Below are 13,594 nucleotides of genomic sequence, written 5' to 3' on the forward strand. Positions count from 1 at the left end.
GGAATTCATGGCGCTCCGAGGCTGTATAGATAGGCAGCTCGCTGTGTTTTGAGACGCGGCCGTGGTGTCTCTTGGCAGCGGCAGAGGATTTTGGGGACTTACCGGAAACTAACTTTTTTTTTTCTTCTTCAAGCCTCAAACTTGTAGCTGCTGAAAGTCGAAAGAGGAAAAAGAGCCGCAGGGTCCCGTTGCATTTTAGCCTCATACACAGTTCCTTGTTTTTCATGGTCATGTTGGGTGTGAGAAAGTCGAGACGAAGAGACATCGACAGTTTTAACCCGAGATAAAGTCCTGCGTCGAGCGTTTTCTTCTGCGCATAACGGGAGCTTTGTTTTTATATATCATGGAAGATGTGAGTATTTCACATACCTTTCTTTATCGCTCTACAGATGGTATTTGAAAATAGATTTTTTTTTTTTTTTTGCATTATTGTAAATAGTCTCTCTAACTTTGCAACTTTTAAGTCCTCATCACTGGCGACGTGAAGCAAAACGCACTTGACTTTCCTTTAACGTTGACTTGGTCCAGTGCTGAGACTTGAAAACTGAGTGTAGTGAAATGAGTGGGTTGCAACACTTGTTTGCTTTTGTGCACTGAAATTAAAATGTGTCGTGAAATGCTCCAGTAGAGTCAGCCTTAGTTATGAACTATTAATATTCTGTTCATCAGATCGAGGTGATGTAGCTTTAGATCGGTACCAGGAAGTGAAGGGCAGCAGCATCCAACACTTCTAAGGCAAGCCTTGTGTTGTGTTTGTTAACTGTTTTATTTTTTCTACAGACAGATAGATAGATAGATAGATAGATAGATATGGGATGATATTAGACTCTAAATGATTAATAGATGCACGCACAATTATCCATGTACTGCATACATTTTATAGTCAGGATATTGGGTCCTCAGAGGCAAAGGCCAGTGACTTCTGAGAATTTTTCTTTAAAAAAAAATCAGTTGAGCCCAATTAGATATGAATATTAAAAGATAAGATGTTTTATCAAGCTATTATTATTATTTTTTTTACATTTAAATACATATGTAGGGCAGAAGGCCATGTGACAGAAAAAGATACTGTATAGGGGTTCAGAGTTTTCCTCTTGAAGTCTGGACCATTTTTATATTTTGCTTAAAACAAACATAATCAAAAGCAGAAAAGATATTTAACTAGTAGCCTGATTTCAAAGTTTATGTTGTCTACTTGTCTTTCTTGCCATCTACAAATAATTTTCCCAATTTTAATAATTATGTTTATTTTAAAATCCTCTTAACATACTGATTAATAATGCTAAAGATGAAGAAAAAAAGTCCAGTCACAAACCTGGTTTGAACCGTCAGAGTCATATATAGGCAAAAATAACTCTATTTGCAGATTGATACTTGATACTATACATTGATATTTTTAGCAAAAGTATTAATCTATTTCGCTGCTCACTGTGTTTCTGCTTTTAAAATAACCGCGTCTTCTGCAGCTCTTGTCTGTCTGTCTATCATCTATCTATCTATATATCCATCTATCCATCTATCATCTATCTAGGCCTGTCGCAATAATCAATATATCGACTTATCGCACAATATATATACATGACCTCAATAATTTTTGGTGACGCAATATATCTCACATTATATTTACTTAAAAATGAATGTCACCATGTTTTGTACATTCCACTTGCGCCTGTGTCTTTTGCAGCTTCTCGTACATAACATGGTGTAGTCATGAGGTGCTAGTTCACATTTAAAAAATGCTTCTACAAAAAAAGTTTAATCTGCAGATATGGTCTTGTTTAGGGATCTGTGCCTTTGTGCATACGGACATCTGACTGCTAAGTAGTGATCGTGTTTCTCAGCAATAGTGTGCACCCTTAATTTACAGAGAAATGAAGGTTGGGGAAAAATCTGTAGATGGAAAAATCTCCATACAAGTTATTTGTGCATTTTTCTTTTTTTCTACTCGTTACTTCGCACTTTTTGTTAGAAAATGTTTATTTACTATTTATTCAAGTTTTTTAAGGTATCTAATATTTTGATACTTAATTTCCATGATCTAAATATTCTTAAGAATTAAAAGTTTGTTGTCATTTGAGGCCTTCTTGCATTATTATGCTGTTACATTATGATTATATATTCAGTGGCATAAAATGGTCTTTATGTCGCTTATCGCAATTATTTCTGGGGCAATATATCGCACAACAAAAAGTTGTTATCGTGACAGGCCTACATCTATCTATCTATCTCTGTTTTAAACCATCTGTATGTAAACATAAACAGATTTCTGCGAAAAAGATCCTCTTACTAAGCGAACAAGTAGTTTCAGGAAATGCTTAATGAAATGAGGAAGTAACACTGGTCAGAGCTGAAAAAAACACATTGTTAATATGTAGTGTACATAGCTAGAATCATTATTTAGCTTTGATAAGACGACATTACCTTGACATTGGCATGCCTAAAATGTCTAAAGTCTTGGTTGTCATTTATTAGAACACAAGTGTCTGAAGTTGAAATGTGAATCGAGATGAATAGTGACAGATGTTTGTGTCAAGGAATCTGTTTGTGCCTGAATGGCCTTTGTGTACATCACGGCCAATTTGATGCCGTATTTCTCTGAACATAATGACAGCATGGAAAAACATACCCAATTTAATGTGACGTTAAGACAAAGACCAGCTGTTGTGGTCACAGTAAATTTAGGTTGTCGTGGGGCTTCAGAGAGCCATGAAAATCCTTCTCACTGTTCGCTGTTTTTTATGAAGATCACCCAGTGTTTACCTCATAATGAAGCTCTTAATGAGGCCCTCGTCTTTTCAGCTTGTCATAAACTTGTAAAAGCATCAGCAGTAAAAGTGCACTTGTGTACCATTTTTAGGCATTTATCTTTTCACTATCAGCATAACATCTGCGTTATTTTGCGGCTTGTTTTGGTCAAGAGCCACCTAGTTATACAGGAAGAGACTGCCTGACCGTCATGTAAAGCGACTAACCACGGTTCATTTTGTTTTTATGTGACATTTAGTGGATGGTAAACATTGTTGGGTGTAATGCATTACTAAGTAATTAATTACTGTAATTTAATTACTTTTCCCTTGAAAAATTAAAGTGAGGGACTACTCTTCATTTTTCTTTAATTTAATTAGTTACTAAATACTGTATAGACTATAGAACAATAAACTTGAATCTATCATCTAATGTCAAACTGTATGTTTCTGAGGTGACCTTTTTGACCCTTTAAATAATTTGGTCAGTTCAGGAATAATTTATGCAAATTTAGTCATTAGTACAGTAATCTAATTATGCGGTTAATGATGTAATTAGCAGCTAGTACTTTTTTTTTAGTAACATAGCCAGCACTGCTAAATATGAACTAGTCAATACCACAATAAAAGAAAAACCTCATTCAAATAATTTCATAACAGTATAAAAAATCAGAAAAGCAGAAATATTTGTAGCATTAGTTTTTTTCTGTCCATCCAAAAATAATACACTACCATTCAAATGTTTCTATACAGCAAGATACTTTTTGATACTTTTATTTAGCAAGGATGCTAAATAAATATTTTAAATTACATTTTGTACAATTTTATAATTTTGCAAAAAAAAAAAAAAAAGACTGGAGAAATTATGCTGAATATTCAACTTTGCATCACAGGAATAAATTGCATTTTAAACTATATTCAAATGGAAAACAGTTATTTAAAACTGTAATAATATTTTACAATATTACTGTTTTTAATGTATTTTGATCAAATAAATGCAGCCTTGGTGAGCAGAAGAGACATTAAAACATTAAAAGGCTCAAACTTTTGAATGGTAGTGTATGCAATGTTTATTTTTCAGCCATATATATATATCATGGATAGTTTATTTGCTACCCTGAGAACTTTTGAAATGTTTGTGTGGATCATGCATCAGATGGTCAGTGAATGGACTGTGGGTGGTCTGTCTGTACACATGCTGTCTGAAGCTGAGAGCGACCCGTTGTTTGGTGTCTTGCTTAAGGTTACAATGGTCAAAGATCATGGCTGTTTCCTTGAAATCAGCAACCTTTTACGTTCTGGTCCCCGCTTTACACTACACTATGCTCCCACCTTTGCAAAATCACTTGCGCATTCCAGTTGATTCTTTCTTTGTTAGGATTGACCTGGTTTCAGATTGACAATTGTACCTTTTGTACCCTTGTTGTTAAACTAGCGGTAAGGAGGACAAGTGTAGCAAGAGTACTTAATCCCTCCTGTAAAATCTGTAACGTTGGTTACTATTTCCTCTTTTATGGCCTACTTCTCTGATTGGCATTCATGTTTTACACTTCCCTGATTGAGATGTTGCAAATATTTTATAAATATACTGCAACACTTGTTTAAGGGGACAGGTTTCCATTTGTTTGGACAGAACTATTATTGGACCAATGAAAGTTATATTTGCAGTGTGAGACTTTGAACAAGTCGCTCTGGTCTCGGTTGCAGTGAGATCTTGGGAAGAGCTACACAGATGATTCATATTTAGATGTGTGCGAGTCGACACCGGCCAGGTCAGCGCACAGTGCAGAGCTCTGATATCTGACCCAGATGGAGCTGCGCACATGCATGGCCTTTTGTATGTTTATGAAACACATGATGGCTAAAGAGGGTCATACTAATCAATCACTAAGAGTTATATGGAGGTTTTGCATGGATCTTCTAGCATATTCAACTTTAGAAACCATTTTCTACTGACAGTATAGTGTAAATTTCAGTTTGTTTGTTTTTTTTTAAAAAGGAACTGTATTGTTGTATATTATATTTCCTTTACTAATTTCACTTTTATATTATTTATATATATTATGCATTGGTTTTTATGTCTTGCGTAAACTGCCTTGAAAGCTTTATAAAATTATTATTATTATTATTATCATAAATAGTAAGATATGCTGCTACTACTACTACTACTAATAATAATAATAATTGTTGTTGTTGTTATTTAACTTTTATGTTTATTTAACTTTTATTTTATTTAACTTTTATATTATATATTAGGTATTATGTCTTTGTCTTATGTAAAGTGTCTTTAAAAATAATACATTATTTACAAAATGAATAATAATAATAATAACAATTGTTTTTTATATCTTTATGTCTTACGTAAATTGCCTTGAAAAATTTAATGGAGCTTTATAAAATTATTATTAATAATAGTAATATTATTATTAATGATAATTATAATAATTATAATTATTATTTTATATTATATATTACATATTGTTTTGATGACTTTGTCTTATTTAAATTGCCTTTAGAAGCCACCCTTAAAGGTGCATTATAAAATTAACAATAATAATGTAATTTATTATTATTATTATTCACTTATTTTGAACATTTGTGTGTTTTCCTTGATTGTGTGATCAAGTTTAGTGAAAATCCAAATGTAATAATTAAAAATTAATTCGTCAAATACTTTTCCTGTTCTTGCCCATGCAAGACTTGAACATTGGAGCCATTGCTAGGGTGTTTTGGAAGGTTTTCTGGTCGTTGCTATGTGGTTGCTAGGGTCTTATTAATGTGCTATTCAGTGCATTTCTGCAATGTTTCTTATGCCAGTTACTACTAGGTGGTTGTTTTTAAGTTCAAGTCAGAAGAGCCAAAACCCAAACGTCTCTATGATGTTCTGCTCCCATGATGTGATTTGAGTTCTTCCATTAATGCATTTTTTGGCTCATTTTATCAGCCACCAGGAAAAATAATCATATATCTGATCACTTTCACATTCATGTTCATAGCACAAACATGTGTGAATGAGTTATACTGCAGAATTTACTTGGTGTTAATGATCTGAACAAACCCCAAACCCTAGTATAGGCAAAAGCAACACTGATGCAGGCCTCAGCAAACACCACCAATGAAACTTCTCGCTTTCTTAAATTATCTCATCTAGCACTGTGAGTTCCTGTTTGATCGACCCAAGCTTAACGTATGTTTTGGCTTATTTCCTGTTTTATCATATGCTTTAAAACACTGCATACTCTCTCTGTCTCGCTCTGCTGTCGTATGCGCTCCACTTTGTACGTCCAAATAGGCTCCACTCTGTTTTTTCACAATACAGATTTTTCCGTCCCACCCAAAGTCTCTCTCCGGCGAGTGTGTTGTGATGTTCCGTGCGCTCTGCTCCAGTTTACACACAAACAGAATGAGAAAAACAAAGAGCTGTCTCACGCTCCGTCCCCCTCCCTCAGCACAGACGCTGCGAGGGCATGAGTGACCTGTTGGTTTCCCGGGCAGGGCAGAGTGGCACAGTGCTGCTTCTATTATTCTCCAGGTTTTCCTCCCTCGGACAGCTTTACCTTCTCTAGCACACGCTGCTCTTTCCAAAGGCCCAGTGAAAGTGGAAAAACAGCTTGGTGACCCTCTAAAGAGACATCCTGAGGAATTTCCTCGCATAGATTCCTATTGAAAATTCCTGGGAATTCTAAATACAGCTGCATCGGGCTGCATTTTAGATTCTTAATTTAATGTTAATTACAAAACTTCATTTAAAAAGCATACAACTATACTCGCCTGTGTCTTTTCACTCTCATAGTCATGATGGTTAGATACATTTTCTTAAAGGGATAGTTCACCCAAAAATTAACAGTCTGTCATTATTTGCTCACCCTTGTGTCGTTCCAAACCTGTAAGACTTTTGTTCGTCTTTGGAACACAAATGAAGATATTTTTTAATGAAATCTGAGAGATTTCTGTCCCTCCATTGACAGTCTATGCGACTACCACTTTGACACTTCAGAAAGTTCATAACTAATCCATAGGAATTGAGCAGTTTAGTCCAAATATTCTGGAGAGACTCGATTGCTTCATATGATGAATAGTTTGAATTTAGGCTTTTATGTATGTAATAGGGATGCTCCGATCGATCGGCCGGAGATCGGTATCGGCCGATAATCATATTTTATGACTCGATCGGTACTCACTAACTTAGCCGATTTCAGGAACCGATCGCAATTTGATGACGCGTGAAGCGTGACGACGTACATGATGCGTGGGGACATAAATGATTTGGCGCGACAGTCATGTCATCGCTGGCGTGGAAATGCTATGATGTTTCGAGAAACAATGAAAAATTCGCTGTTTGTCGTGTATGTTTTGCATGATGATATGATGATTCATTTTTAACAGCAGATTCAGTGACGTTAGAGCTGATCTACGCCTCACTGCACGCGTCTGCGACGCGTTACGGCTCCACGGCCACCGGAGCTCATCGCGGCCGCTCTAGTCAGTGCTTGTGTTTATCAGCCAGCCGCGGCACGTTGCTGAAGCAGCTCTCCGCGCTGCTTGGTTAAAAATAGTCTTTTGTGAGTTGTCACAGCGTGGAGGACGGAACAAAAACAGAGGTTTCCCCAGTAACAGCTGTACACAAAGCAGCGCTGAGCTCACAAACGTTGCTTTATCAGGCATATAACATGCAAGATGAAATGAAAATGACATCGAAAATCTTCTAAAGCTAGTCTTCCTTCAGAAATAGTGATATAAAAACACCCGCGCCTCGTTTTGATTTTTAAACGTGCAGTACGTGCTCATGTTTATTCAACCAAGCCTTTTGGAAAATCCGTCAGTTTTGATATTGTGGCGAGCGCCACAAATAAATAAATGTATGGGAAACACATCCCACAGCGCAACCACCTGAGCCCAACTTCAGTCTACTCATCACCTTAACTTAACTGTGTTTGTAGCCGGCGTCATAGCCAGACTGATAAACAAACACAGACCGGAAGTTAACTTCGGGCCAGGCGCGTGCGCCCGATGAAACCGTCTATATAAAGCTTGAAGCATCAGAATCGGCATCGGTATCAGCCGATCACCATGACAAGAAATCGGTACTCCATATCGGCTGCAAAAATCCTGATCGGAGCATCCCTAATATGTAAAAATAATTGACCCTAGGTGGTGATGCGGCCATGAGATTTGAAGCAGGCCATTTCACCTTGGCTGTGTATTATTCTCTAATAATTCAACGGACCTTAAAATACTCTTGTGTGTATGATTAATTTCTTACGTAGCTCATCCCATGCCTCTGTTGCTAATTCCAAAATGTAATTTTCGACATAGTAACGGAGGCTGGAGCTGTTGAAAGTTATGCAGTTATTAATGCAGTTATGAGAGAGAGAGAGAGAGGGAGAATGAGCGAGTGAGCTGAAGTTCCCAACGTAGTTTCGGGAGGAGCCTCGTGAAATTAGGTGTGTGTGAATCACCTGAGTCTGTGCATCTTTCAACAGTGTTCAGTAGCAGCATCTCGACTAACAGCGAAACTTTAAGTTCATCTGCTTCAAGAACAGCACTGTATTACCTCACTAGTGAGAAATTTCATGTTGCCTGCTAAACTTTTAAGTTGCTAAACTATTTTACTGATAAAATCGTCAGAGCATGGCTTTCTGTGTGTGCGAGTGTGTGTCAGTACTCTATGTGTGTGCAGAGAGAGTTTGTATGGCAGAGAGCGGGAGAAATAGACTATGTGTTTTCCGTACATAATAAAATGTGACCCTGGAGCACAAAAGCAGTCTTAAGTCGCTGGGGTATATTTGTAGCAATAGCCAACAATACATTGTATGGGTCAAAATTATCGATTTTTCTTTTATGCCAAAAATCATTAGGATATTAAGTAAAGATAATGTTCCATGAAGATATTTAGTAAATTTCCTTCTGTAAATATATTAAAACTTAATTTTTGATTAGTAGTATGCATTGCTAAGAACTTCATTTGGACAACATTAAAGGTGATTTTTCTCAATATTTAGATTTTTTTTGCACCCTCAGATTCCAGATTTTCAAATAGTTGTATCTCGGCCAAATATTGTCCTATCCTAACAAACCATACATCAATGGAAAGCTTATTTATTCAGCTTTCAGATGATGTATAAATCTCAATTTCGAAAAATTGACCCTTATGACTGGTTTTGTGCTCCAGGGTCACAAATGTAATTTTGTGGCAAAAAACATGGAAATAATTTGACCTTTTTATCATATTGTTTACTATTTTCATTTGCTTGGTCAGTGTCATTTTGGGTTTGGTTCTTTCGCTGTTTTAGGCTATAAGGACCTTTGAAATAACTGAAATCGTTTGGCGAACTGATATGGACATGTAATGCAGTCAAGACCTGCCTTGTAATGCGGTCAAGATAAATGCACACCTTAGAACGTTCATCAACCAATCAGATTCTAGCATTCAACAGCCCTGTATTATAATCACATATAAACATCCGTCAAGTGAGAACCAGTGAGGTTCATTCTCTTGTGTTATGCAGCACATCTGAGCTTCCGCAAGAACCAGTGAGGTTTGTTTTCACGTGTTAAGCAAGTACAGTTGAGCTTCTGTTTATGTTCGCTGATCAAAGTTCATATCTAAATAAAAGCCTAAATTAAATCTGTTCATCATGTAAAGTGATTGAATTTGAATCTCTTCAGAAAATTTGGACTAAACCGCTAAATTCATTAGATTTATATTAGATTTAGTTAACAATAATAACCCTGCTTCAATGTATGTTTTTTAAGGGAGAATCATAAGTCTGATCACTTAAAACTTAGTTTTGCATCTTCAAAGTTTAATTCTAAAGGTTAGAAGTTTGTTTAAATCCCTAACCCTAAATTGTGAGACATAATAATAGTAAGGTTTTCCTTAGCAAACGCCAGTAATGTGCTTAATGATAAATTCAGATAAGATCCCCAAAAGTCACGAGAAGGCTGTAAAAAATGAAACAGCGCAGATGTGGGAATAAAGCATCATCTGTCCTTTCTATTAAGTGTGAAAAGATGTTGAAGGTCACGTGAAACCCATATGCCGGCCAAAAAAAGAGATAATCTAGCCGCTACATATACTTCATCCTCCCCTTGAAGGAATGCTCTCGGTGGACTCAGATCTCAATGCATGCCAAGTCAAACTGAAATTTTGGTTCACTAAGAATTGCAGATTTCCTCCTTCCTTTCCAAAACAGGGCGTGAAAGAGGAGCCAGCCAAGCTCAAAGAGGTGACGAGCGCTGCGAAGGCGGGCTGGTTGAAGAAGTCTTCAGGGAAGTTCTTGAGCAGCTACAAGGACCGATACATTCAGCTAGAACGAACAGTGATTGCAGTCTATGAGAATGAGGTAAGTCTGCTCAATCATGATGAAACATAGACTATGAAGTCAACATGAAACCAACTCACTGTACTTTCATAATTTCATGTATTTCTGAGTAAAATATGTTATTGCACAAAAATGTAGGTTGGAACTTGGTTGTCTATCCATTGGGAGTGGATTGGATTGTAAAGTGGTCCACCAAACCATTGCTAAAACATTTTTTATTTATATCTATTTAGCTGTTGATTAACATATATTCTCCATTACATTGACTAACAATAGCTGGTGTAGCCTCCGGTGTCAAATCTTGCTACACTGTGAGGAAGTTTGGAAATATATTTTTGTACAATATTGAAATATATTGAAAATGACAGTGATAGGCTTTTTCCTGATTAGAATAATGTGCACTGATGAATTAAGAAAGTAAGTGCAGTCAGTTTTGATTACATGTTGATTTTCACATCAGTTTGTACACATTTTTGTTACAAAGCTGAGATGAATCATTATTGATTTCCATCCTAAATGCAAAGCAGAACGAATTTAGATTCATCTTTAGCCATCTATCATCAAAACATTTAAATTGATTTTTTTTCTCTGCCAAATTATTTCACAGAATAAATAAATCACCACATTATACTAAAGTATCTTACCGTCATATGAAGACATAACAAAGCAAAATCACAAATTAGATCTCTTAAACGACATTTGTTTCTATACACTGAGTTTTATAGCTCTGTACTCTTAAAGTATGTCAATTAACTTTTTCTTTTTGTCGTTTTTTAATTAATAATTTTTGAAGAAACATCTGAGCAGTGTTATTTTAGTACTATTTATATACTATTATATTTTCTATTAAGAATTAGCTTTCATTTTTATGTTTTTTTTAATATTTTTTGTTTAATTGTTTAGGAATTATGTGTGTATTTTAAAAATTACTAATTATGACTACATTTTTTTTCAGTTGTAGTTTAAATTTACTTTTTAAGTTTTTCAGTTAGTGATTTTAATGCTCTTATTTAAAGTCGACATTTGTCATTTTTATTTACTTTGTTTTTTATCTAATATATTAGATATATAATATTTTATTTGATTTCAGATTCCTTTTAATTAACAAAAATGTTTTTAATAGTTTCAGTTTTAGTTACGATAATAACTCTGCATCTGAGACAAAGGAAATACCAATAAATGAAAATTCTGTCTCCATTTACTCACTTCATCTGTATAACACACAAGGAGTTAGCAGAATGCCCAAGCTGCTCTGTTTTATACAATGAAAGTGAATGGTGACCACAGTGGTCAGGCAAGATTTTTGGGTTTGTTCCTAACGCAAAGCTTAAAAAATATAGTCTCAACAAATCGCAATGTAGTGCACAAGTGATTGAATATTTTTTAATTGTTTAGGAATTATGTGTGTATTTTAAAAACGACTAATTATGACTACATTTTTTTTTCAGTTGTAGTTTAAATTTACTTTTTAAGTTTTTCAGTTAGTGATTTTAATGCTCTTATTTAAGGTCGACATTTGTCGTTTTTATTTACTTTGTTTTTTATCTAATATATTAGATATATAATATTTTATTTGATTTCAGATTCCTTTTAATTAACAAAAATGTTTTTAATAGTTTCAGTTTTAGTTACGATAATAACTCTGCATCTGAGACAAAGGAAATACCAATAAATGAAAATTCTGTCTCCATTTACTCACTTCATCTGTATAACACACAAGGAGTTAGCAGAATGCCCAAGCTGCTCTGTTTTATACAATGAAAGTGAATGGCACCACAGTGGTCAGGCAAGATTTTTGGGTTTGTTCCTAACGCAAAGCTTAAAAAATATAGTCTCAACAAATCGCAATGTAGTGCACAAGTGATTGAATATTTTAGTCCTTAATGCAATGAGAACATTCTGCTAACTATCTCCATGTTTTCCATGGAAGAAAGAAAGCCATACAGGTTTGACAAAATTTTCATATTTGGGTGAACTATTCCTTTAAATAAAACTCCATTGAACAACCTCTGAGCAATAAGATTTTCCTCTGATTTATCCTTTTACAAATTAGAAAATTATTCCCTGTCTTGCAGGAATTGACAACATGCCTTGAGAAACTGGACTTGGGCAACTACGACATTTGCCACGAGTTAAAGAGTCCTTTTAAGAAGAAACACAGACTGGTGCTAATACGAAGCCCCAAGTGCGGTAACAAGGTAATAATTAACATTATAGTGCTGTACCACGTCAAATATATCAGTCTACCATTTCCTTTGTGTGTGATATAAAGAGTGGCTCACATTAGGATGACAATGCAATACACAGTTGTGGATGGCTGGCTTGCAGTCGTGACGTCAGTAGTTCAATATGGCATGCACTAGAGGCACACTAGGTCATTGTACTGAGTCTAATGAATCAGACACATATCTGAATGGACACATGACCAATGATGAGCCAATTACTCATGCCTCATGCTCTGTGATACTTCACTGCTTTCAAAGTTTCTGGCAGAAAGTGTGTGTGAAAGGCCAGCTGTTGCATGAGTGGTGCTTGTATTTGTGCTTAGTGTCAAATATTGCAATTTACAGTAAGATAAAAATGATATACATCCTGTGTTACATGACTTCACCCAGCGTTGTTTTTCACATTGTTGTTCATACTTTATTATGGGTTGGTAATTCATACTCTAAACCTTTGTTGCTGTACTTTAGTCTGGATTTCATAACCCAGGTTTAAAAACGTTACATGTTGCTGACTCTTTGTTAACATTGGCCTTAACTCAGGGTTAAAAAGATGTTAATGCAGTCATAGTGTGAAAACTAGACAACCTTTAGCAAGGCATAATTTCCTGTCCTAGTGTTTATATATACCAAAACACAGAGGCACGATTTCCTGTATAACTATGCAAATACTTGTGGTATATCAAAACAGCCACAAACCATAATTTTTCACTTTCTAGTGAAAAGTGGATTTTCCTCAATGGACTGCATGTAGTGTCAAAATATCAGGCTCTGATGAATAAATATGTCTGAGATGATGAAAGGAAAAGGTGTATTGTACCAAGTTTTTTTTTTTAATGTAATCTTTGTTTTAATGTTGTTTTTTTATTTTTATTTTAATTTTTTTACGAAAGTTCTGATTTAATGACTTTAGAAATGGCAAGCAAAATAAGAAGTAAAATTATATTCTCTGACACTTCAAATACCAGTGTTATTTCAGTATTATTTATATACTATTATATTATTTATTAATATTTTTAATTAGCTTTTATTTTTCCATTTTTAAGTTAGCTTTCATTTTAATTTATTAGGTTCAAAAGAATTTTTGTTAATTGCTTTTGTCTTTTATATTAGTTTTTTAAAGGGGTCATAGGATGCTACATGCACTTTTACAAGTTGTTTGAACTGAAATGTGTGTTGGCAGTGTGTGTACACAACCACCCTATAATGATAAAAATCCACCCAGTGTTTTTTTTTTAAATCTGGTTAAATGTTTTCCCCTTTCTCAAATCGAGCCGATCTCAGATGCCTGTCTGTGTGACAT

The 13,594-nt window shown here is 35.0% G+C and overlaps 1 protein-coding gene across 2 annotated transcripts in view; it reads left to right on the plus strand.

The window, feature by feature from the left end:
• The first annotated feature begins 42 nt into the window (after positions 1-42).
• Positions 43-13,594, plus strand: part of LOC107662280 (pleckstrin homology domain-containing family O member 2) — an 18,185-nt gene continuing 4,633 nt past the window's right edge. Inside the window, exons 1-3 of one of the 2 annotated variants that reach the window (XM_016452246.1) lie at positions 43-352; positions 9,941-10,090; positions 12,145-12,267. In XM_016452246.1, coding sequence (XP_016307732.1) covers positions 344-352; positions 9,941-10,090; positions 12,145-12,267 — 282 coding nt within the window. In that variant the 5' untranslated portion in view covers positions 43-343. Of the gene's footprint in view, positions 353-9,815; positions 10,091-12,144; positions 12,268-13,594 lie in introns of those variants that run through there. The other variant, XM_016452245.1, reaches the window with a different exon arrangement.

This window comes from Sinocyclocheilus anshuiensis, unplaced genomic scaffold, assembly GCF_001515605.1.
Source record: "Sinocyclocheilus anshuiensis isolate Anshui unplaced genomic scaffold, SAMN03320099.WGS_v1.1 scaffold579, whole genome shotgun sequence".
Lineage (NCBI taxonomy): Eukaryota > Metazoa > Chordata > Actinopteri > Cypriniformes > Cyprinidae > Sinocyclocheilus > Sinocyclocheilus anshuiensis.